General features: G+C 49.3%; 1 protein-coding gene across 1 annotated transcript in view; it reads left to right on the forward strand.

Annotated features, from left to right (window-relative positions):
- KIF5B (kinesin family member 5B) overlaps window positions 1–25927 on the forward strand; it is an 862770-nt gene that overhangs the window by 740840 nt on the left and 96003 nt on the right. Inside the window, exons 22-23 of the mRNA XM_086941550.1 lie at window positions 635–706; window positions 1056–1160. Coding sequence (XP_086797676.1) covers window positions 635–706; window positions 1056–1160 — 177 coding nt within the window. The remainder of the gene's footprint in view (window positions 1–634; window positions 707–1055; window positions 1161–25927) is intronic.

A 25927-nucleotide genomic window follows, 5' to 3' on the forward strand; every position in this document is an offset into this window, starting at 1 on the left:
AAAGTCCACATAGCCTTCCTTCGGTCCCCTCGGACTGCTGCTGCCCATTAGTCCAGGATAGCGATTCAGCAGGGACAGCCATACGGCAGCACCGCGTCCCATTGGAGGTAAAATACCTCACTCCGCCTGAGCCGTCCTGAAAAAAGTGGCGGACACCAGGCATTTTGGTACCCCGAGCCTCAAAGTCGCTGCGAGGCAGCGCTGGTTTGCCAGTAGTTGTCCGGGTCGCTTGATACAGCAGGGCCATCTATGCTGCACCCCTGGCTAGTGCAGAGAATATGCCATCACATCCCTCCACAACAGAAGAATCAGAGGCGAGTCGACGGAAAACATCATGCTTTAATGGGCAGTACAAACAGTGGTGGCGAATGCATATCGGCATATATATATATAGATAGATAGATATATAGATATATTTCTTTTTTTTTTTTACCTCTAAGTATTCACTTTTTGTCTGTAGTTGAGTAAACGGAATGAAGACTGTACGTGTACCAGAAGCTGATGATTTGCTTGTTGCCAACGTATTGTTCCTTTTGAATGGACTTTGTGATGGCTTTCACCTTTACCATTTATGGAATGGGTTAAAGTTACTATAAAGATAATTTATAACATGACGATCGTTTTTATTTTTTAGGCAAAAGAACTTCAGACGCTGCACAACCTTAGGAAGCTTTTTGTTCAAGACTTGGCTACAAGAGTGAAAAAGGTACCCTGTTCACAAAACTAAAATGTAATCCACATTTCTGTAACAATGCATTACTTGAACTATATTAAGCTTGTTTACATTTCAAGACATTTTTGTAGATTGTCTATCTTGATTGAATACATTTGAGTAAATGGCTTGCTAACGCTGTATGCTTCTAACTACTCACTTGTCAATAAGGAAGATTGCTTCATACTACTTTGGGCTGAGATTTGTCTGCTGGGAGCATCATGTATGATTTCCTCCAGGAGCATTTGGCACCTGAATTACTAGTTTTTAAAGTTCTTTAGATTGTAGAAATCTACACTGTCAGTTGATAGTGACAAAAAAGAAGTTTGGTTATGCTTTGCAGAGTGCAGAGATGGATTCGGATGACACCGGAGGCAGTGCTGCACAGAAACAGAAGATTTCCTTTCTGGAGAATAACCTTGAACAACTCACAAAAGTCCACAAACAGGTATCTATCCAACTGCTAATCTGCCACCTAATTTCATGTTCTCTGGTGTTTATTAGAGTTGCATTGTGCACCTTAGATTTGTCTGCACCTCCTGTTTTTGAAAGCGAACTTGGTAACACAAGGTATACAAATACACAATTGCAACTTGAAGCATATATCAAGTTACTCACTTTGACTTTTGTAATCACAACTTCAAGTTTTTAGTACCACACTCAAAAAACTAAGAGACACCTGCATGTACACAGATTGTTTTCAATATTTAAAAATAAATAGTGTTTAGTTTGGTTACGACATTTATGTTGCACAGAAATTGAAGGATACAATTTTAGCTGTTGTAGTTGATAACTTTTATTTCGGTCGAACAACCATAAAAAGTGCATATAAGATACATCAGCACAGACAGTAAAACAATAAATAATCATGAAATGTTAAAAAGAGAATTAAACTAAGAGTTATCATGATACAAGACATTAAGAAAAATTGTGTATACAACAATCAAGTTAAAAAGGTATATCTCCTGCGCCACATATTAAATAAATAAAGAGGACTGCAAACACAATGGGTGGATGGGTATCGTATGTCAGTATCCTACAAGCCTGTGTAAAGTGCAAAGGTCCCAAGTTCTTACAAATGGGTGTTAGCCAGCGTTTTCTAATTGCAGAATAGGCAGGGCAGAAACATAGTACATGGGTTACATTCTCAGTTTTGTAGCTACAAGCTGGGCAAACTTCATTGTTAGGATTTGACCATTTAGATCTAAAAGACCTAACTGGACGAGTGCCATGCCTTAACTGTAGATACAGCTTTCGAGCAACTGGGGGTTCGATTAGGTCCATAAAATTGACTTTAGGTTCTGGTTTAACTAGGAGGAACTCAGATGTCAGCTTACCCAGTGATGCAGAGCTCATTAATGTTTGATAGTTTAACGACGTATCTGAGAAAGAAGTTCATTCTTGGATATCTCGAGGCAAAAAATCTTACGGGTTTTCCACAGTTCAGGAAAACCTAAACGGGTGCTAACAGCACTAATATGCTGGAGCCAAGGGATCTTTTTGTTTTTAGGGCGAGCTGGACTAGCATCCGTAGGATGCTCCAGTCCAGTTCGAGAACTATAGTCATCGACTTCAGGGGGATTAGGACAAGAGGGTGCCACGCGCTTTAGCCTGTGGATTTGACCTCGTGCACGCGCACGTCGGCTCCGTCCACATTCACCGTGCACATCCCCACACATACACACATGCATGCGCATACACACAGACAGACACTCGCTCGCTCCCACACACTCTTCCCCCCCCCCCCCCCCGCAGTCATCACACACGCATACACACACGCATACACACAGACTCCAAGACACATACACACACGCACGCACGCTCACACACATACAGAGCCCCCCGCCGCCCCACTCACACACACATGCCCCCCGCCCTCGCAGCTCAGCAAAGGCCCCCACTCACCGGTACTCGTCTCCAGGCGAGGGCTCGTTGCAGGCGGCGGCGGTCTCATCCTTCTGTGCGTGCGAGGCTCTCACCTCACGGGAGCCCGCCCGGGCTTCCGGTGTGTCTCCACGTCCCGCCCCCGGCCTGCCTGACTTCCGCCCGGGACATAATAACAACTACGTTTGAAGGAGCGCGCTTTAATGATTCATCCACTGCTCCGTAGGCGTAGATGTGTTTTATTTATTTTCAAGATGATGACTCGCAGGTACCTATATTGTCCCTCTTTTCTGCCCACTGTCCAGGTTCCTAGGATAGCCAGTCTCTTTCCCAGGATGGCTGTCTCACCGCCATTTGCCTCCATTCAGACCGCGTCCCTGCTCGGCTCCCATCCCTTTGAAGCAGCCATGTTAGGGGTGGCGAAATCAGATTTAAAAGGACAGCAAACTCACCATGCAACGTTTTTGACAGGAGTCGAGTGTAATTTTTTGCTTTTCATTTTCCTTATATACTTTGATGGAAGCCAAGGCTCCCTCCATTTTGCTAATGCCATATTATCCTCCCTCGCTGTTCTTCCGACATTACCCTAAGTAAAAATCACGGTTGGGTTTGAGGAAGCAAAACGCAGTGACATAATGTTTGCACAACATGCAAACCCGCATTAGGTTATTAACTATAAAATAAACTATACTTAAGGCCCTGAAAGATTCCTAGAGCTTTAACAACACTCCTTTTCTCTATAGTGGCGTTTTTACTGCTAGCCTTCCCTTTGGAAAGATCTCAATTTATTATTCACTGAAACTACGACCCTCCCCCCAGCCCCGTACTTGCAGGATTCTTAACGGTACCACTCCATCATCAGTGCTATTTAACCCTGTGCATGACATGTCTGTGAGCTTTCACCTCACTGTCACCTCTCACTGTGTTGTAGTTCACTATTTGTGTGGATTACACCCATCTGTTATTAATTGCCTCTTTGCAGGCCTGCCTCACAAGAATACACCAGTGGATTTCTTCTGCTTTTCAGAAACTAGAATTCCCTCACTTAAACCGTGGCTCATTGGTGCTTCTTCTAGTGCCCCAAGCCACTCTAAATCTCAGCCTCCGTGTCCAGAGCGGCATAGTAAAGGTGCATTAAATATGCTTTTTGGAAAAAACAAGAAAGATTAATGTTTTCATACCACAGAATAGGTTTTGTTTGCCATGTCATGCATGCATTAGTACTTTCAGACATTAGTGGGGACAGTACTAATATCTAGTTATTTCACCTCTTATTTTGCTTAAAGGCCATCGCACTTCATTATTATTAGGGTAAAGGAAATCTGACAGCATTACCCTTTGGCTGGCCACATGCTTATCCCATGGCTACCAACAATGATCATATAATGTACTACCTATGCTGCACCACATTCAAACGGCTCATATGCATACAAGAACATCTTAAAATAGCCCCTGGGTCCGCATTTACCCAATTTACCTCGCCCTCCCTCTATCTATCTATCTATCGTCCTCCCTCTATCTATCGCCCTCCCTCTATCTATCTATCGCCCTCTATCTATCGCCCTCCCTCTATCTATCTATCGCCCTCACTCTATCTATCTATCGCCCTCCCTCTATCTATCGCCCTCACTCTATCTATCTATCGCCCTCCCTCTATCTATCTATCGCCCTCCCTCTATCTATCCCCCTCACTCTATCTATCTATCGCCCTCCCTCTATCTATCGCCCTCCCTCTATCTATCGCCCTCCCTCTATCTATCGCCCTCCCTCTACTTTTATTTAAGTATTAATTTTTTTAAAACATTAAAAGCCATTGTTATTTGTAATATCAATACATCTAAGTCACGTAAATACAACACATATTGCATTACAAATGCTATAGGTGTCACATTTGCAAAAGTTAAAAGTATTGGCATTGTAAATGACAAAGTTATTAATTTCGCGACTTTCAAAACCAACACAAATAAAAAATTTGTCATTTACAATACCAATAGCTCAAACTTTCCTAATGCGAGACCTATTGCATTGCAAATGCTTGTTAAGAAGAGGCAAAATCTCAGAAAATTCCGCTCTGTACGCAACCAGTTCAGGGACTGACCACAACCTCTTCCAGTACATAATTGGTCTAGCACTAGTGATCGCCTCTATTGGCAGCATGCCAAGATCAGATCTAAGAGGGATCAATGGCGTGCTAGGTGGTAACCCCACTAAATTTCTAATGAAAGACTGCTCCACCCTTTTAAAATTCGTTATCTGCTTGTGCCCCCAAAGTTCAGCCACATAGGTCGCTGCCGGCCTGGCCTGACGGCAATATTTCTCTAGGGCTGGGGACACCGGCCTAAAAATAGACACCCTGGAAACCTTGCTTATGCCCCCCGCTAGCTGGGATAACTTGAGTGTGGATTTAGCGATCTGCATATTCCAACCAAAATTCTCAGTTAACGTGACACCCAAATAAACAAATGTTTTAACCCTTTCAAGGGGAGTACCATGTAAAACAGGATTTGGGCGTACGCGCTTAGGAGGGTTAAAAATCATAAATTTAGTTTTGCCTAGATTGATTTCCAGCCCCTGAAGGTCGCAGAACTCCACAAAACCATCAAGTATTCTCTGAATGCCCGATGATGTTCTAGACAACAACAAGGTGTTGTCTGCGAACATCAGAGCGGGCACTCTACCTGTAGCTAATTTAGGGGCCTCGTTATTTTCCACACCATTCAGATGTTCCACAAGGCCATTTATATAGAGGCTGAATAGCGTTGGCGCCAATACGCACCCTTGGCGAACTCCTTTTTGAACAGGGATTTGATCTGTGAGTTCGCCGTGCGTGCCACACCTCACCTGGGCAAAAATTATTTTCATGAAGCTTAGAAAGAATGGCTAACAAATAGGGCGGGAGGCCCAAGTCTGCTAGTACTCTCCACAATTTTTCCCGTGGAACTAGATCAAAACCTGCCCGCAGGTCCACGAACACAAGGTAGAGGCTGCCACCCTCCACCTTAGCTGTCTTCCAGTATAGGACCTGCAGGCGAAATATTTGGTCTAGAGTGGAGGTGCCAGACCTAAAGCCTGCCTGGAGTATGGACAGTATCCCGTTATCCTCAATCCACCCTAAAATCATATCAAGGATGACCCTCCCCATCAACTTTTGAGATGTATCAATTAGGCTGATCGGCCTATAATTATAAGGGGTTAATGGGCAACCCTTTTTTAAGATAGGCACGATTTCAGCTCCTAACCAGGTAGATGGCAGGTCATCTCCCTGTAGAATACCATTAAACAGAACAACCAAATAGGGGGCCCAGATTTTCGGTTGCGTCCTAAACAAATCCCCTGGCAATTTATCCAAACCTGGAGCTTTATTAGGAATCAATTTGCCTATAGCTGTCTCTACCTCAGCCAGGGTAAAGAGTTCAACTGGAGCGGGGCATAGGGGAACTGTAATTAACCGTCCCCGCTCAGCCCCACTAATGCTTACAGGCTGCTGAGGTTCAAGGACAGTAACAGGCTTTTCATCAGGCTCAGAGATGCCGTAAAGATCGCAAAAGTGGCTTTCCCAAATTGAAGGGGCAATATTCGGGTCAAGTGCCGGGGTATGCCCACTAAATCTAGTTGCGACTATGGACCAGAATGATTTGAAGTCATTGGTACTAAGCGCGGATCCCAATTCCTCCCACGTAGAGGCCTCCCATTCCTTCTTGGCATCACAAATTGCCTTTTTGTACATGATGCGATGGGCCCTGATTTCCTCCTGTTGTTGGTTTTTATTGCTATAAGAAGGGCCCTTTTGGCCTTCCGGCAGGAGGCGTTATACCATCTAGATATTGCGGTTCAAGGCTGTTTTAGCTTTCTCACCGGATACAGAATGTCTTTGAGTGCGGCAACCAATTGAATATGTATTTCAGATGCCCTGCCTAGGTGGTCGGATTTCCCCATGTCTTCAATGAATGGAATAACAGACTCGTATAATTCGGCAAGTTTACTAGTGGACATCTGGAGGTCTGGCCATTTAACCCTGCGCCTATGGTTTGTTATTATTAAAAGCACAATGGTGAAATGTTCAGCCGGAGTTTGGCATTTCAACCCAAAGCTCCCTGGTTTAAGTTACAGGACCAAAGCATTATTATCACTGTCAAATCTTTCAATGACTCTAAACTCGTGCAGCCTGTCCCAATGCCTGGCCTCGATGAAGATATAATCGATTACTGAGGTACTAGTTTTTAATCGATTAAACGGGTTTTTCCCTGGTCTATCAGGCTCCACCCTCCCATTACAGGCTCGTAATTATGTCGCTAACGAGAATGACTGCAATTGTAGAACCAGAGGGGTCCATGCCGTGACCCGGGTAATCAATGTGTCAGGAATAGCCCACAGCAAGTCAACCTCATCTGGATTGCTCAAATTCGGATCCATGAGTGGCTCAAAGTGACAGTTAAAGTCTCCACCCAAGATTAACACGGTGGATGAATCAATCGATTGGATGAAGGTTAACAAGGTCTCAATAGCCTCGGACTCGAGACCCCGCCTAACTGGCCTTGAATATAAATTGATCAAGGCAATGTCCGGCCCATTTAACATACTCCACAACACGCACTGGACGTCCATTGAATTAGTTGGAATTTGAGATGCCTTAGCACCAAGGTGCGTACCATCCCATATAGACAGCCCACCCGAGGGCCTACCCCTCTCACCCATACTTGCCAAGATGTTGTATGTTTGCAAAGCCCTGAACCCTACTTTCTTTTAAGGCCCAGGTTTCCTTCAACATACAGATGTCATGTGAGGTCATAAAAGAGCCCCACTCTGGGATGGGCAGTTTATTCTTAAGACCCGCCACATTCCAAGAGAGGATTTTGACCTGGGCAACCGACAAATCTTGCTTAGTTGGTTCACAGTCCAGGGTACCAGAAAGATCATTAATAGTGGAGGTGCTAAGAGCAGTCCCCAGCTCAGGCTCGCAGTTCAGTGGGGGTTGGTCATCAGGAGAGATGACAATGGTGGGTTGAGTAGTTTGTTCTGATGTCAGGACTTGCACTAGAGGGCTAAGTTTGGCATTTACATCTTGGTTCTCGTTTGCAGATCGCTTATTAGTAGGGACTCCCGTTTGTCAATCGCAATCGTCAAAGCCTGAAAAGGCATCGAACCTGTTTGCTACTTCCAGCGGGGTAAATGGTAACAGATGGTCCATCCTCCCATTTCCTACCAAATGGTCCATCCTCTTATTTCCATTTCTATGGCACCTGAAAGGTACGGTTTCCCACCCAAATACATTTTCAGCGGTCATGGGATTAGATGCCTGCATCATATACTGGTTGTTAAATGGTATAGATGGTTTAATCTGCGGGCATGCTAGTACCCCGGGATGGAATACAGGGTTCACTAGAGATCTCGGGTAAAAATAAGTCAGGTCACAAGGAACGATGGAGTTACCAACGTTCCCTGGAGTCCAATTAAAAATATATCTAACAGCCCCGGGATCTCTGAAGTTGATGACAATTAGATCCCCCTTTATGTTTTTCACTCTGCTTCCCAACCAGGGAAGTCGCCGAACATGCAGAATCTCTCCATTAATATTAAAGGGAAGTGGTAGGTTTTGGTTAAGCCAATGCATGGTTTTGTTTTTTAACTGGGAGAACCCTTCCCTCCTACCATCCTCTAATTTCGGAACACCCGTGAGGACAACCACAAAAGAAACCGCTTCAGGGGGTAATTCGACTTGACGCCCCCTGTACTTCTCTGTCCTAGCTGGACTAGCAGATCCCCTCTCCTCTTGCTTATTTCCCGTGAGACATTTATTCCCTGCCTTCGGAACTTCGCTGACAGTATGTGGTAATGTTTGTTGGACCGATTTAGGGGGTATTGCCCTCTGTTTTTTTTTATTTGTAGGCTTACTAATTTTATTTATACCCATCTCAACAGCAGGGGTGGGAGATGGCAATACTACTAGGAGGGGGGGGGGGGTGGGACTAGCTTCACAGGACCCTTAAGTGATCCAACATTATTACTAATAGCCAGTTCTAGGTCTCCCAGCCTTTGTTCCACCCTCTTCAGCCTCTCTATTATGGGCAAAACAAATGACCTGATTAGGTGTTCAAAACTTTCAAGAGGGACAGCAGACACTGCTTCCTTAGACGGACAATGTAGAGGAGTAGCTAAACCTGGTGGAGTTGATACAGTCAGTACAGGGGATTTTAAAATTAATACTGTGTTCGTAGGAGCCATTGAGGTTTGGGCATTTGGTACAGTGGCCTTTAAGGTAGATGTGGATATTGCATTCGCCTTAGTAGTCTTGCCAAAGTCAGAGTGGTGAATCTTACTTCTTTGCGGCTCACCGCCCCTCTTCCTTCTCTTGTTTGGTGGAGGGCCATAAACTTTAGGCATGGCTGGTTTCCTAACCTTTTTTTTCCTAACGGTCTCAGATATAGGTACAGGTGGCTCAACTATCACATCTGTATCTACAATGGAGTCGCCAGGAAGGGATACAATATTCGTTAATGAGGTGTTGGGAGAAATCAAGTGGGGGGGCGTGTCACGCAAGAGTATTGGGACATTATCAGTAGATAGAGTGTCCTCGTTTTCAGTATGGATAATAGCATCAGATGAAGTAGTGTAGGGCAACCTATCCAAGAGAGGTCTACTTTTCAAACATTCAATGGAGCGACGCCGCTCCCCTCTACGTTCAGCCAAAACACTCTCCCTTTCTAAATCAGTGACAACCTTGGTGAAATAGTTGTCTAATGTACCCTTGGTATTCCAACTACGCCTCCAGGTGTGGGTTTATCAAATGTCTCAGCCATGGCGAGTAGGGGAACAAAGAATGTGAACAAACAATCCTACGCAACACGTTAGGGTATAGGCCCAGCCCGGCCTCGTCGTGCCTCTGAGGGCCTCAGAGGGCCCGCCCTTTGCCCAGACTTAGCCCGGCGCACGCCCGCGGGCGGTCCCGCGACGGCTGACCTGTAATTTGGCGCAGGTATTTGTGGCTTCCGGCCGCTGAGGCCCCTGGGTATTGTAGTCCTCCTTTAATCTACCGCCCCCCACCCACTGCGGCCGCACTCGGCTGTTGGAGAGCTGCGGCAGTGGGAGGAGACCGTGAGCGGGATTGCGGTCGGCCGTGCGGGCACTGGAGCTGCTGAATTTCTTGGCCCCAAGGTTGGTAAGCGTCTATGGCAAGGTGCAAGTATGGCAACAAACAAAGGATTCGTCCCCCGCTCCGCCGTGGCTGACCTGTAATTTATGCGCCTCCTGGCGCAGGTATTCGCGGCTTCCGGCCGCTGAAAGCCCCTGGGTATTGTAGTCCTCCTTTGATCTCTTTGACCCCCCTCCCCCACTGCGGCCGCGCTCGGCTGTTGGAGAGCTGCGGCGGCGGGAGGAGACCGTGAGCGGGATTGCGGTCGGCCGTGCGGGCACTGGAGCTGCTGAATTTCTTGGCCCCAAGGTTGGTAAGCGTCTATGGCAAGGTGCAAGTATGGCAACAAACAAAGGATTCGTCCCCCGCTCCGCCGTGGCTGACCTGTAATTTATGCGCCTCCTGGCGCAGGTATTCGCGGCTTCCGGCCGCTGAGGCCCCTGGGTATTGTAGTCCTCCTTTGGTCTCTTCCCCCCCCCCCCCCCCCCCCCTCCTCCCCCCACTGCGGCCGCGCTCGGCTGTTGGAGAGCTGCGGCGGCGGGAGGAGACCGTGAACGGGATTGCGGTCGGCCGTGCGGGCACTGGAGCTGCTGAATTTCTTGGCCCCAAGGTTGGTAAGCGTCTATGGCAAGGTGCAAGTATGGCAACAAACAAAGGATTCGTCCCCCGCTCCGCCGTGGCTGACCTGTAATTTATGCGCCTCCTGGCGCAGGTATTCGCGGCTTCCGGCCGCTGAGGCCCCTGGGTATTGTAGTCCTCCTTTGGTCTCTTCTCCCCCCACTGCGGCCGCGCTCGGCTGTTGGAGAGCTGCGGCGGCGGGAGGAGACCGTGAGCGGGATTGCGGTCGTCCGTGCGGGCACTGGAGCTGCTGAATTTCTTGGCCCCAAGGTTGGTAAGCGTCTATGGCAAGGTGCAAGTATGGCAACAAACAAAGGATTCGTCCCCCGCTCCGCCGTGGCTGACTTGTAATTTATGCGCCTCCTGGCGCAGGTATTCGCGGCTTCCGGCCGCTGAGGCCCCTGGGAATTGTAGTCCTCCTTTGGTCTCCCCCCCCCCCCCCCCCCCCCCCCCCCACTGCGGCCGCGCTCGGCTGTTGGAGAGCTGCGGCGGCGGGAGGAGACCGTGAGCGGGATTGCGCTCGGCCGCGCGGGCACTGGAGCTGCTGAATTTCTTGGCCCCAAGGTTGGTAAGCGTCTATGGCAAGGTGCAAGTATGGCAACAAACAAAGGATTCGTCCCCCGCTCCGCCGTGGCTGACTTGTAATTTATGCGCCTCCTGGCGCAGGTATTCGCGGCTTCCGGCCGCTGAGGCCCCTGGGAATTGTAGTCATCCTTCGGTCTCCCCCCAGTTCTTTCTTTTTCCGTGCCAGCCTAGTGCAGATGCGGAGAGAGCTTGCCCCTTAGTCATTTTTAGGTCTCGCCTGTCGATGCGCATGCGCATCGAGCTTGCGAGACTATGGGGGCTTAAACAGCCTTTAACCAACTTGCAAGGAATCGTGGCGATTCCTTGCAGTGCCCGTGAAATTCAAGCTCAATGCGCATGCGCATTGAGCTTAAAAGCGCGTGCACATGCCCCCAGCCGCGTATTTTCCCTCAGGCGCACTCCTCCCACACCCCCGCTCCGCCCCCTCCCCTGCCCGCCGTGTCGCATTTCTCCTCCCCCCTCCCCTTCTCTGCCTTCCCTCCGTCTTGTCTCTTTTGGCCCCCCTCCTCCTCCTACTCTCCTCCCCCCTCCTCCTCCTACTCTCCTCCCCACTCTCTCTCTCACAGCCTCCCTCAGCTCCGCCCCCTCACTTCTTGGTTGCAAGGCCGCTAGGCCGTGCCTCCCCTACTCTCCTCCCCCCTCCTCCTCCTACTCTCCTCCCCCCTCCTCCTCCTCCTACTCGCATAGGAGCGTTTACAAAAGCAGGAAAAAAAACGAGCTCCTTACGAGACACCCACACGGGTTTACAAACTGAAATTAATGTATTTACCCTGCCTTCTACATTGTACAGCGCCTCGCACATTTATGGGGTTGAAGCACTGCTCTGCCAATATTTGCCGTGACTCGGGCTATTGTGTTATACAAGGCTAATAATAAAGCAGCATTAATGCGCTTATTTTGAGGTCTTGTCATGAGCTGCAGCGCGTGGATTCTGCTTTTCATTAGCGGGTATTTGTTTAAAGATCTGTCGAGGCGACTCTGAACACACAAAGTAACCACAAACTAAGCAGCCGGTACGCAATCTGCGGGTTTTTGCTTTTCCTTATGAGTACCAAACCAACCAACAACAGGCAGACAGGGGTGCAAGACAACAAACACAGTGTGATCTCTGTACCGACAACGAACTACTCCGTGTGAAAGCTCCACTCTGGATCACAACTACAAGGACAAGGTTTACGCGCAGTCACTGGTTTATTATGACAGAGAAGATCATGAGTGAATGTTGTACCTTGAAAACCGCGTTTTCCGTGCGTCTCGTTACTAACTAGTCTCTACCCATCAGGTAAAGGAGAAACTCTAGTACGTGTGCATTCAGCCAAAGTGGCACTGTCACAGGGACATCATCAGCGTCTTGGATCAAGCAAGTGCATGCTTTGGTTTTTCATCGCGTGCATCAGCACACAGCTCCCGTGAGCATTTAGCCAGGCACTTCAATGGGTCAAGCAAAGTGCACGCACTGCTCAATGCAACCTAAATTAATGCATGTGAGGGAACATCCGGTCTTAGGTTAAGCCCTATTAAGATGCTTCGAATTCTAGCAAATAAAAATGGTAACAAATATAAAAGACAGTAAGTCAAAGACTCCCCTAGATGCAACTAAAAGCCTCGTAAAGAGTTTACCACTAGCTACTGGGGAGTTTATTTAAAACCCAGTCGCTGCCCGAGTCTCCTCCACCACCCCCACCCCCTCGCAGCTGTTCTGCCTTTCGCTTTACTCTCGGACTTTAAATGCAGGAGATTCTTGTCTGGCACCATACGCATCTCTTGGGGTCTCTTATTTGCGAAGGTAGTCACAGTCATGCAAGGCAGACGTGCATTAGGCTTTTTAAACAGTAAGGATTATAACTTCTGATGAATTCGAATGACTACACATTTCAGGTGGGGAGTTTTTAAAGCTTCCACCCCCAAACACTGCAAACAGTGCCACCTCGTGGTAACTGTGCAGCACTCCAATATAAGGTATGTCAGGAGCTAAGACTCGCACTTCCCTTCCCAACCACTCTGGGTGAGGACGCATGCTGCTATATCCACGTTTCTGGTTATAAAAGCCTTTTTAGGTCTCGCCCCCTCCCTTCTCCAACCCCTCCCCACTCTCTCTCCCAGCACAGCACCATCAAAAAACCCCAGCCGACAGTGCAATAGGTCTCGCAGCATTAGAGTTAGAGCTTTAGAAATGTTTATGGCTTTTTTTATTTGTAATTCTTTAGCATTGGCTACAGGAAACAAAAATGCTAAAGATTTACAAAAAAAAACCCATAAACAATTCTAAAAGCACTAACTCTAATGATGCGAGACCTATTGCATTTCCAATGCTTGTTTGGCTAAACTTTTGTCAACATCTTTTTTTGAGATTTCGACTCCTGGGCCATCTGGCATGTCCCATCGTCGGAACGGATTCAAGCCTTGTAACTCCTGTCATTAGCTGATGTCCATCACAGATACGCATCTCGTGGGCCTTTGGTGCCTGGAACGCCAGCACGACCCAAAGTCGTGCTCCGACTGTCGGGCCATGAATCCGAAGTCTTTGCGGGAGCAGTCCTGAAAGCTTTTGGAGGCCCAGCAGTCGGCTCCACCACACCTAATCAAAATCTTCGCATTCATCGGGTAAGTCGAAGCACAAGAAGAAAGCTAAGTAGCACAGTCGCTCTTCGCCTTCTCCCCGTCGGTTGGCTGGCGCTACGCGGGAACCGGAGCGGCGTCGCTCTAAGGCTCCGTCTCCGGTCCCTGTTTGTTCATTTTTGGGCAGCCCGACTCCACTGGTGCGCCTTTGGGCCCCGCAGAACCGGTTGGGGCCCCTAGGTGTTTGATGCCTGCGGCTTCGGCCCGGTGCCCCAGGGACCCCATGGATCCAGGCCAGGATCCGGATCAACTCTGGTCGACCTTCCCCGGCATCGATCCAGACGACAGCCAACGTCAAATCCGACGACAGATGGCACTTTGTTTCATTGTTCATTCCAGGTGTTCCCTATCGCCCTGAGGGTGGTGATGAGGACTGGGAGGGGCCACTGGAGCCTTTAGTAGGCAGCTGGAAGAGCCGGACTGAAGAGAGGAATTTGGTGACCCCAGTGGCCTGGACACCTCCCCAGACCTTAGCATGCTTTCTCCCCCTACCGTGGCTACAGTTGAGGGAGCGTCCTATGCATTGGTGGTGCATAGGCCAACCAAGGCTTTGGGCCTAGAGCTTCCTACAGTGGCGGACTAACCTACTGACCGAGAGGCTTCAACCGGCGGCAGCTTCCTCTGAACCCCTCTTGTTCTTAAATGAAGCCCTCACTAACGTCCTTCTGGGCACCTGGTCCAAGCCCAGCACAGGGGCTCAAGTGGAACAGACAATTGCCGCCACCGCCTGGCTCCAGGCGATTTCACATTCTTCTCCCAACACCCTTACCCCGAGAGCTTGGTGGTCCAAGCCTCTTCTACCAAGGGCACATTCCCTTCTGCTTCCCCGGATAGAGAATCCAAGAAGCTGGATCACCCTGGGAAGAGTATGTTTTCTTCCTCCAGCTTGGTGCTGCAATCATTGAATACTGCATGCCTCTTGGGCCACTCTACCCATACAGTCTGGGATATAGTTGCGCAGGTGCAGCCTCAGTGTCCAGGGGAGGCCCAAGCCACTCTCTCCCAGGCAGTGGCGGTTGGGAGAGATGCAGCAAAATTCACAATCTGCTGTGGAATGTACACTGCCGACAGCTGGGCAGAACGATTCCCACATCAGTAGCTCTTCGGCGCTACGCCTGGCTTGAACGTCTGTTTTTTCAGGGGGTGTCCAGGCAACTTTGCTGGACATGCTCTTCGATGGCCCTAGCCTTTTTGGTGACAATGCAGACTCTGCGCTCAAGTGTTTTAAGGATTCTCGGGCTAGGGCAAGATCCTTAGGCCTCACTGCGTCCTCCCGTCCCCCACGGTCTGCCTTTCGTGGCTACGGAAGGGGCAGCCCACCACGTCCGGCCCAGTCCAGCCATCGGCCCACACAAGCTGCCCAGCCTCTGCGTGGCCGCAGGCGTGGGACCCAGCCACGCGGTCTGGGAACCGGCTGGCCAGTCCACCTTTCCTCCCCTGCAGCAGCCTCCAAATCCTCCTAGTCTGACCTTTCAGGGCCATCAGCGGCCAGTGGGTGGCAGGATTCACCATCTCATCCCCTACTGGCAATCCATCACGTCAGACAGGAGGGTTTTGCAGATAGTCTGAAGGACTATTCCCTCCCCTATAAGACTACCCTTCCCTCCATGCCACAGTCTCTCGATCGCATGTCGGAGGATCACTTGGCACTTCTCAGCCAGGAAGTTTAAGCTCTCTTGGCCAAGGGAGCTATTGAAAGGGTACCTGCGCCAGTAGTAGGTCGTGGTTGCTATTCCTGCTACTTTTCGGTGCCCAAAAAAGTCAAAGGCCTGCGTCTTATCTTAGACCTCAAGGCCCTCAACCGCTTCCTCTGGAAGGAGAACTTCGAAACGCTAACCTCGGCTCAGGTCCGCCCTCGACCCTGGAGACTAGATGGTAGCGTTTGACTTTCAGGATGCTTATTTTCACATCCCTGTCCTGCTAGCCGACAACCGTTACCTACAGTAAGCCATGGTAGGCCATGAGTATTTTCAGTTCACTGTGCTCCCCTTCGGCCTTACCAGTGCCCCTTGGGTGTTCACGAAAATGATGGCAGTGGTCGCAGCTCATCTGCGTAGATCAGGGATTTCAGTCTTCCCCTATCTCGACGACTGGCTTTTGAAGGCGGGCTCGCCCAGCTCCAGACTACGGCGGCCTGCCTGCATTTGCTGGGGTTCACTATCAACATGCCAAAGTCACACCTGACTCCCTCTCAGTCGCTCCTTTTCATTGGAGCTGTTCTGGACACACTGCAGTATCGGGCTTATCCTCCTGAGCAGCGAGTCCGGGATATTCAGGCTGTGATACCGGTGTTTCAGCCTCTATTACGGATTTCGGTGAGAATGACTGAGGTTGCTGGGCTTGATGGACTCCTGCATCCTGCTGGTAGATCAAACCAAATGGCATGTGAGGGCTCTGCAGTGGGTCCTCAAGTTTCAGTGGGCGCAGCATCAGGGGAAGCTTTCCGACTACGTCCAGATCTCTGAGGGGACAGAACAATAACTGAAGTGGTGGTTACCGAGCCAGGATTGGGTAAGAGGCAGATCCCTCTCCTTTCCCCAACCTGAACTTACAGTGGTGACCGATGCATAACTCCTGGGATGGGGCGGCCACGTGGGGGAGGTTGAGATCAGAGGAGTCTGGTCTCTGGCAGAGTCCGGTCTCCATTTCAACCTGTTGGCGCTCCGGGCAATTCACTTGGCACTGAAGGCATTCCTTCCCACCCTCAAGGGGAAGGCGGTGCAGGTGTTCATGGACAACACCAATGTTACAATGTTACTGCAACAAACAAGGCGTGGTGGGGTTGTGGACCCTTTGTCAAGAGGCTCTTCGCCTTTGGACATGCCTGGAACATCAGCGCATAACCCAGGTGGTTCAACACCTGCCGGGTTCTCTGACCGCCAGGGCCAACAAATTCAGCCGCCGGTGCCTGTTGGCTCACGAATAGCGTCTTCACTCGGAAGTGGTGCAAGGTCTCGTTCAGCAGTGGAAAGAGCCTTTGCTAGATCTGTTCGCCACCAAAGAGAACGCGCAATGTCAATCATTCAATCATCAGGGGTTCATAGAGTGCGCCACTCACCTGTGAGGTTCTCAGTGCGCTAGAGGGGTGGTGGGGAGCAGCTCTGGATCAGACGAAGAGCCAGGTCTTGAGGTTCTTCCTGAACGTGTGCAGCGTAGGGGGTCGTCTGATGTTCACAGGGACTTCGTTTCAGATCTTGGCCTCTATGTAGGAGAAGGCTCTCCTGCCGCTCTGTTTCTGCAGATGCGGGGACCTCTGCCAGGGCGAGGTCGGCGGAGCGGAGGTTCCTCTTGGGTACCTGGAAGGATAATCTCTTGCTAAGGTATTTGGGTCCGGAGTTGTTGAGTGATTAGTAGGCGTGGGTGAGGAGTTTTAAGGTTATCCTCTTCTCAACTTTGAGCCAGTGGAGGTCTCGTAGGTGTTAGGTCATGTGTTCGTGGCGTGGTGTTCTGAGGACGAGTCTGGCTACAACGTTCTGGATGGTTTGTAGTTTGTGTAGAAGGGTTCTGTTGATTCCAACGTATACGGCGTTTCCGTAATGCAGTCTTCTGGTAATGAGTGTGTGGGTGACGGTCTTTCTGCAGTCGGGGGGGATCTATTTGAAGGTCTTACGGAGGATGCGCAGACAGTTGAAACTGGTGGAGGTGACGGCGTTGATCTGGCGGTTCATGGAGAGAGAGAGAGAGGAGTCGAGGATGACACCGAGGTTTCGTGCGCAGGTGTTGGCGGAGGTGCAGGGTCCGAGGATGAGGACCTCTGTCTTCTTTGAGTTCAGCTTCAAGCAGCTGTCTTTCATTCAGGCTGCCATGTCCTTCATTCCTTTCTGGAAACTGAGTCTGGTGTGTTTGGGATTTTTCGTGAGTGAGCGGATGAGCTGGGTGTCGTCTGCGGTGGATAAGAAGCTGAGCCCATGCTGTCCGACGATGATGGCAAGGGGGGGCCATGTGGATGTTGATGAGCGAGGGGCTGAGCGATGATCCTTGGGGTACTCCGCAGTTGATATCAATGGGTTCGGAGAGGAAGGGAGGGAGTCTGATATTCTGGGTTCGGCCGAAGAGAGAGGATTGGATCCAGTCCAGTCTGGCTCCTTGTATTCTCACGTCTTGGAGTCTGGCTGCGAGCGTGTGATGTGAAACTGTTTTGAAGGCTGCGGAGAGGTCAAGAAGGATGAGGGCTGCGGTGTGCAATGTCAGCACTTCTGCATGTTGGAGTTTCCAAGGCGGCACTCACTCGACTATGCTTTTCGTCGCGAGTGGAGCTGCGGCATTCTGTACATCTTTCCGCCTGTACCACTTCTGCCCAGAGTGCTGAAGAAGATCAGGTGTGACCTGGCCCAAATTATTCTTGTGGCACCGAACTGGTCATGAAGAGTCGGGTACCCCTAGCTCCTGAGCATGGCCATTTATCCTCCAATCAGACAGGCCCTTCGGGAGGATCTTCTGTCACAGCAGCAAGGGATGGTCCTCCACCTGAATCTGTCCAACCTCCACTTCCTTGCGTGGAGATTGAGCTGCGGCAGTTGACAGCTTTTGACTTCCTCCTGAAGTTTGTAATGTTATCTTGGCAGCCAGGCGTCCCTCCACTAAAACCGTATACGTCTGTTGATAGAAGAAGTTTGTGGCATGGTGCACAGCAAAGGCTGTGGATCCCCTTTCTGCCCCTCTTCCTGAGGTTGTTTTATTCCTTCTTTGGCCCACCAGGGCTCCGCTCTGGGCTCTTTTAAAGGCTATCTAGCAGCTATTTCTACTTTTCTTGGGCTGCCAGATCAGCCCTCTTTGTTCAAGTCCCCTATTGTAAGTCTCTTCTTTAAAGGCATTATTCATCTCTTTCCTCCATCGCCTTTCATAATGCCTCAGTGGGACATGAACTTTGTGTTGACTTCTCTTGTGTGCTCCCTTCAAACCTCTTCATAACTGTCCTCTCAGGCTTCTCACTCTGAAGACTGCCTTTCTTGTTGCCATCACCTCTGCTCGCAGAGTGAGTGAACTTCAGGCCCTTTCTTCTAAGCCTCCTTTCCTTTAAGTCCTTCCGGACAAGGTGGTGATCCAATCAAGATAGTCTTTCTTTCCTAAGGTAGTCACTCCCTTTCATATCAGGCAGACTATTACTCTGCCCACCTTTTTCCTGCCTCAGCACCCTTTTAAGGAGGAGGAGAGACTCCACTGTCTAAGCCTAAAATCTGCGATGTCCTACCTTGACCGCACAAAAGATTTCCTGGTGGATGATCAACTCTTCGTTGGCTACGTCCGTGCCAAAAAAGGTTGGGCTGTTCAAAAACGTATCATCTCTCAATTGGTAGTACTTTGTATCAAGATTTGTTACTAAAAAGGAACCTCCTAGTGGGGCTCTGCGCTCATTCCACTAGAGCTATAGCAGCAACCACTGCTTTGTCGCTGGGAGTTCCGCTCATCTATAGCTGTCAGGCGGCCACGTGGGCTTCTATGCACACGTTTACCAGACATTACTGCTTGGATAGTCAAGTTCGGAGGGACAGCTACTTTGCCCATTCTTGTCTCCCGGATTTTCTGGTGTGAACTTGGTTTGCAGTCCCTCATCCATGATTATATTGCTGGGGTATCTATGCTAAGGTAAGGAATATATAATTAATAGTCTCTTTCAGAAGAACAAGTTATGTTCGAGGCATGTGGGCTGCTGAATTATATCTGTGTATAGATCGCTGCCTAGTGTTGGGTCCGGATGATTGCACCTTGTCCTGGAAGTATCACGAAATATGTGACTCCTCCCCTGGACTACAGTGCGCATGGGCACGTTCTCCATCCTCATTGTTTTTTTCCGCCATTGGGTTCGGATGTTATTCCTATACTCCAACTTCGGAATCGAAACTAAACTTTTCTAGAGGCCAAAAGGCCTTCGACTTCGACTTCGGTATTGTTCTCGCACGGTACTTCTTGACTCAATCAAACTTTCCATCTCGACCCAGTCGTCGACGCGGCCTGTTGGGCCTTTTCGACGCCTCGTGGGCCTGCTGTCGATGGAAAGGAGCCCGTTCAAAAGGTGCCCACAATGCCACTCCAAGTTCCCGCATACTGACAAACACACAGTAGGCAACAAGTGCCTATCACCAGACCACAAGGAAGAAACCTGCCCAGCCTGTGCCCAATTCCGTTAGAAGAAAACCATCCGGATTCGAGGGGCCGCTAGACAAGAGATGCAGCGACAGGCACCGGAACCAGACAACATCTTCGATGATGAACAAGAACTTCCAGAAGCAGAAGATTCGGATCCAGAGATCATCACCGTCTAGGACCACTTGGACTCCGATGACGAAATCCCACTGGGGCAAACCATGAGTACATTGCCCCCGACACCAATTACCCCGTTGCAGAAGGCTCCGGTCGAGGCATCGCCTAAAGGCCTTAGCAAAGATCCAAAAAATCAGTCAGCAGCCCTGCCGTCCGGCTCGGCTACGAAAACAAAGATTAAGCCTTCAGAGACCCCAGATCCAAGTAACGTTCTCCCTAAGAAGGTTCTACAACCAAAAAAGGTAGTCGACCCGAAGTGCGTTGAACCGAAGAAGGCCGTACAGCCTAAGGGAGTCGACCCGAAGAAGGCCGTCGAGCCAAAGGGCGCCGAACCAAAGCAGGCCGTCGAGTCAATAAGCGTCGAGCCAAAGAAGGCCGTCGAGCCAAAGAAGGCCGCTGTGACGAAGGTCGCCGAACCGAAGAAGGTCGTCGACACAAAGGGCGTCGTACCGAAGCCTGTGGTCCAGCCAGAGAAGGTTATCGAGCCAAAGAAAGGCATCGAATCAAAGACAAGTGTTCCTAAAAGACCGGTCGATTCGAAAAAAAACTCATCGACTCGACAAAAGACAGGCAACCTAAAAAACCTGTCGAGCACAAAAAGCGTATCGAACCTAAAGATCCGGTCGATCCGCAATCAGTCGTCGACCCGGACAAAGAGGCCAAGCCGAGAAAGAGCAATAAGGCACCGAAAGTCGTCGAACCAAAAAAGGTTTTCGACCCGGAGGCAACAGTCGATCCACAAAAGACTAAGCCAAAGAAGTCAACGACACGGACAGTGGAAGAAGAACTCTTCCATCCAGATCCATCAAAGGAACAGACAAAATTATATATAAACCCTGAGACTGGTAAAGTCACAATCCTACACAGGAAGAAGATGCCATTGGACATGGACTCTCATTCCCCCATTTCCTCTAAAGAAAAAGGACTTTGGGACTACTCCCTCTAGACCTTTCATTCCTTTCTATCCCACTATGCCTACTACGCCTTTTGCTCCTTACTCTCCTACGCACTCAGATTACAATGAGGATAACACAGGGGAAGATCCTCAAGATGATTATAACTATCCAGAGGATCCTAACCCTCAAAATGAACCATGGGATGATCAGATTGACCCATATGACACGCATCCCATCCCTGACACCTCCTCATACCCAACAAAGCCATCACCTACTGACGACACCATTGTCTTCAACCAGCTAATAGATAGGGCAGCGCAGTACGACAACGTAGACATGCACAATGACCCTATAGACGAAGACTTTCTATTTGACACATTCCCTACTTCAGAGAAAAATGTCAGAACACTTCCTATGTTGAAAGGGGTATTAAAACACGTGCCAGATATATTTAAAGATACAGCCAGGGCACGCGTAATCAATCCCAGGGTTGAAAAGAAATATAGAGTGGCCCCTACAGATCCTACCTATATCAGAGGTCAGTTACCATTAGACTCACTAGTAGTGGCTAATGCACGCAAAAGGGCCAACTCACAGACAACAGGAGAAGCTCCACCTCCTGATAAGGAGTTCAAAATACTAGAGGCCTTGGGTAAAAGGGTAGCATCCAATTCATGGAGAATTGCAAATACACAAGCTCTACTAGCTCGTTACGACAGAGCACACTATGACCAGCTTGAAAGTTTAATGCAACACCTGCCTGAGCCTTTCAAAGCTAATGACCTCATACAAGAGGGGAAATTTATTACAAGCGCCTCCATTAAATGTACGCTTGACGCAGCTGACACTGCAGCCAGGTCCATTAACACTAGCGTCTTACTACGAAGACATGCATGGCTACGTATTTCTGGCTTTAAGAACGAGGTGTAATCTACCATTCTTAACCAACCAGTCAATCAAGACTTCCTTTTCGGCCCTGCAGTCGACACCATTTTAGACAAAATGAAAAAGGATACAGAAACTGCAAAATCAATGTGTGCATTGCAGTTTCAACAACACAGAGGTTTCCCCAGTATTGGAACTTTCATAGATTCCCATGCTTTGTATAATTCCCCGTCGTCTGAATGGGAGCCTCGGTAAATAAAAAATACCATAGCAGTAAGCACAAAATGAAAAAATAGGCCTAGGCCTCATCTCATTTTGTAGCTTATCCACCTCTTTTTGTAAAAGAGACCAAATTCTTGCAATAGCCAATCAGAGTAGCCTCACCCCATAGAACCTTCCTGAGAGAGCCTCAGAGCCTCAGATTTTCTACCGCACGTTGTGCAAGGGAGTCTCCATTGAGCTCTGCTCAATTTTCTTCACTTCTGAGTACATATCTACAACTTTTTGCCTGTTTTTTCGTCATGTCTGACAAAGAGAAGAAAGCACTTTTTAGAGCCTGTGCTACCTGCTCAAAAAGAGGTTTTGTTGAAGACAAACACGAAGACTGCATATACTGCTTGTACCCGGACCATAAGGCCACTGACTGCAAGATTTGCAGGACCTTCTCCACTAAGACCTTGAGGGACAGAGAAGGCAGCCTGCTGACTTGGTTGCAAAAGATGAAGGATCGCAAGGAAGTTCTGTCTTCGGACACTGAGGGCTCTTCTTCTGCTGTGTCATCAAAAAGATCAAAGAAGAGGGGTAGGTCTTCCCCTTCAACATCTAATGAGCCCCATGTGTAGGCCTTGTCTGGGACCTCGGATAGGTCTGATAGGCCTGCTTCCCTAAAATCTCCTCACCACGGTGAAAAGGAGAGGCAGAGACAGCCTGAGGAGTTGCAACTTACAAAGAAGGCTAAGAAAATCGTCTCTGTGACTTCACCAACTTTAGAGAATTGAAAGAGGGGTGAAAAAGCCTTCGTCTACGCCTCAGGTCATTGCTTCTGAAAAGAAACAGCATCCGTTGACGGTGAAAACTACAGGTACGTCGACGATTCCTGTCAAGAAAGACTTGTCTCTGAAAATGGCCTCGTCGACGATGGCTACGTCGACTGCATCTACACCGTCGTCAGTTTAAGACGCCTGATTCCTGTTCTTCGTCGACGAAGCTGACTTTTTCCACGACGACAGCTACCATGTTTCTCACGTCGAGCTCGTTGACGACTCCGTCAACGATCCAACCATCGTCGACGAAAGCCATCTCACCGTCGACGACTCAGCCTTCGACGACGAGCACAGTCTCTTCGTTGGCGCTTCCGTCGACGAAACAGTCGACGAAGATTCAACCGTCGACGACGTTCCCGACGACGTCGACTGGGAAAATCTGCATTTCTCAAAGGAAGAGACGTATAACTCCAGAAATGACATCTCCACGGCAGGTTACGCTGTTGCCTCCTTCATTAATTTTTGATGATGACTCCGAGGAGGAAAATTATAGCAATTATGGGCCAGCTTATAGCCCATCTGACTTGCAAGTCAAATTACAAGAGGTCAGTTCTGAGGAAGGCGAGACGGAGCAACACAACTATGCTCCGCAAGACTGTTATGACCAGCAAGAGAGGCCTTGCATGCATGACAATTCGCATAGTTCTCCACGAAGGTCCGAACAGGAGATGGTAGCGATGCCGTCCTCACTCATCTCAGACCTGCAATTAATGTTGCAGGACTATCTGAGGCGGTTTCCTACTCAACAGGAGGTTCAACAAATACGTCCTCCCACACCTCTACCTCCAGTACCACAAGCAGTGGCAGATGCCTTTTTGCCCTTAAGGGTGCATGACCCAGAGCCCGTAGAACATCCACAGGAGGTGGTTGCCACTCGGGATGATGATGCCTCATCAGATGCGGATCAGCAGGGGGATCCTGACCAAGATCAGAATGTGGACTGGAATCAGGATGGCCTTCAGAATCCAGATGTAACGGGGCCTGATACCGCAACCTCTCCTCCAGCAGATATTGGAGGTTTTCACAACCTAATGGAACGAGCGTCCAAGAAATTTGGTCTTCCCATTACCACAGTTCAATCTGACTGTTTTTTGTACGACTTCAAAGAACTATTCCGGAAGTCAGTTTGTTCGATACCCATCACGGAGACGGACTATGGGCAGTGGCTAACTGGATGAATTCCAACTGTCTCCAGTTAAACGCCAAAAAGACAGAGTTTATGGTAGTTGGCAAGCAGGCAGAGTTATGGGGTGACCTGTGGTGGCCTTCCGAACTGGGTGTGACCCCTTCCCCAGCAGCGGAAATAAAAAAACTTAGGAGTTTGGCTTGATCCGACCCCATAGCTTGATCTGCCATACCAAGAAAGTGGCGGCCTCCTGCTATGGTATTATCAGAGGTTTAAGACCTATCATGAAATTTTTCGACGCACCCACCAGGCAACTAGTGGTTCAAGCGTCAGTGTTGTCCCGGCTGGATTACGCTAGCTCGCTTTTGGCGGGGATTAATCAGTCGGAGCTCACCCGACTGCAGCGAGTTCAAAATGCTGCAGCCAGAGTGGTGATAGGTCTGCCTAGGCAGTGCTCGGTTTCTAATACGCTGCGCTCTCTTCACTGGCTCCCTGTGAACCAGAGGATCAAATTCAAGGTTTTATGCCTCGCCTTTAAAATCCTCAAGGGTTCAGCCCCCCAAATTTTGGAGAATTTGGTGGTACCATATGTACCCTCACGAACCCTTAGATCTCTGGGCCAAAACCTGGCAGCTGTTCCGCGCTTCAGGCTGAGTAGAGCCGGTGGCCGCTCTTTTCGGGTGTTAGCGGCGAAATGGTGGAACTCTCTTCCCCTTCACATTCGGGCTATGGAAGACTTGCTGCAATTTAGACGTGCCATTAAAACCATCTTATTCGTCTAGCCCTGATCTTCTGTATTCTGCTGTCCCCTCTTTCTGGTTTTATTTATGTTGTGTTTTGTGTACCTTGTCTAGCGCCAGGACGCCCCTTTGCTGGGGCAGCTGTGCGCGGTATAAGTTTGAATAACATAACATAACATCATTGAGCATGCTTGGTCAGAGGGAATAAAGGCTATGCAAAATCCAGCCACGGTCCTCCCAGTGCTTCCCAGACTGGAGAAAAAATATATGGTGCCGGAGGGCAGCCCCGCATGTCTTACAGGTCAACCAAAACCGGACTCTGTTATCTCCCAGGCCGCACAGAGTAGGTCCAAGAATCCATCCACACCGCTAACGACACCACCTGATAAAGAGGGGAGGCGTCTGGACAATGTTGGAAAAAGATTCTCCACAATGGCCATCTCCTCGTTAGGACGGCTAATGCTCTGGCGATTCTGGGGAGATATGATCGCCAGATGTGGTGTGACCTGTCCCCGTTTGTGGAAGAACTTCAGGATGGGTCTAAGGACGAGGTCAGGAAAATCTTGATGGAAGGGGAGCGCGCCTCTTCGGAGGTAATCGACTGCGCTATGGATATAGCAACTACGGCCTTCCGAGCGCTAGCAGGCTCGGCTGTTTTAAGACGCCAGGGCTGGCTGCGAGCCACGTGGTTTAGACAAGAAGTACAGAACAAAATTCTGGACCAACCTTATGACGGAGAGATGTTATTCGGTAAACACGTGGATGACGTTCTACAAGGCATAAAGAAAGATACTGACACGGCTAAATCCTTAGGAACATTACAATACCGCAAAGTTCATTTTAAGGGGGCAAGAGGAAGAGGTTTCTCATCCTACAGAGGCGGCAATCAGCAACGCTACTCTTCCTACTCTCAACCTGGTCAGTCATACAAACCCCAATATTCGCAGAGGCAGGGTCTGTCGGGGTCTTTCTCTCGCCAGCCGCCGATAGGACGTCAGGGGCAACAGAGGAGACACAATGCTAAGAAACAATAGCGGCCATGTGGCTCTTTCTACTGTTCCTGTACCCTCGTTAACACCGTGGGGGGCAGGATTGCCCATTGCCTAAACAGCTGGAAGGTCATAACATCAGACCAGTGGGTCCTGAACATCATCAAAGGAGGACACGCGTTGGAGTTTCAAGATCTTCCTCCAACGAGAGCTCCAGACGCCATTACACCCAAACATCTAGGACTTCTTCGTCTCGAAGCCCACCAACTCTTCATCAAGGGGGCAATAGAGCCTGTACCTCACTCCCAGAAGGGGAAAGGGTTCTATTCCAGGTTCTTCCTGGTTCGCAAAACGAAGGAGAAGTGGCGTCTGATTTTAGATCTATGGGAGGTCAACACTTATCTCATCAAGTTGTCTTTCAGGATGGTCACCCTTCAGGA

This window comes from Lissotriton vulgaris, chromosome 10, assembly GCF_964263255.1.
Source record: "Lissotriton vulgaris chromosome 10, aLisVul1.2, whole genome shotgun sequence".
Classification (NCBI taxonomy): Eukaryota; Metazoa; Chordata; class Amphibia; order Caudata; family Salamandridae; genus Lissotriton; species Lissotriton vulgaris.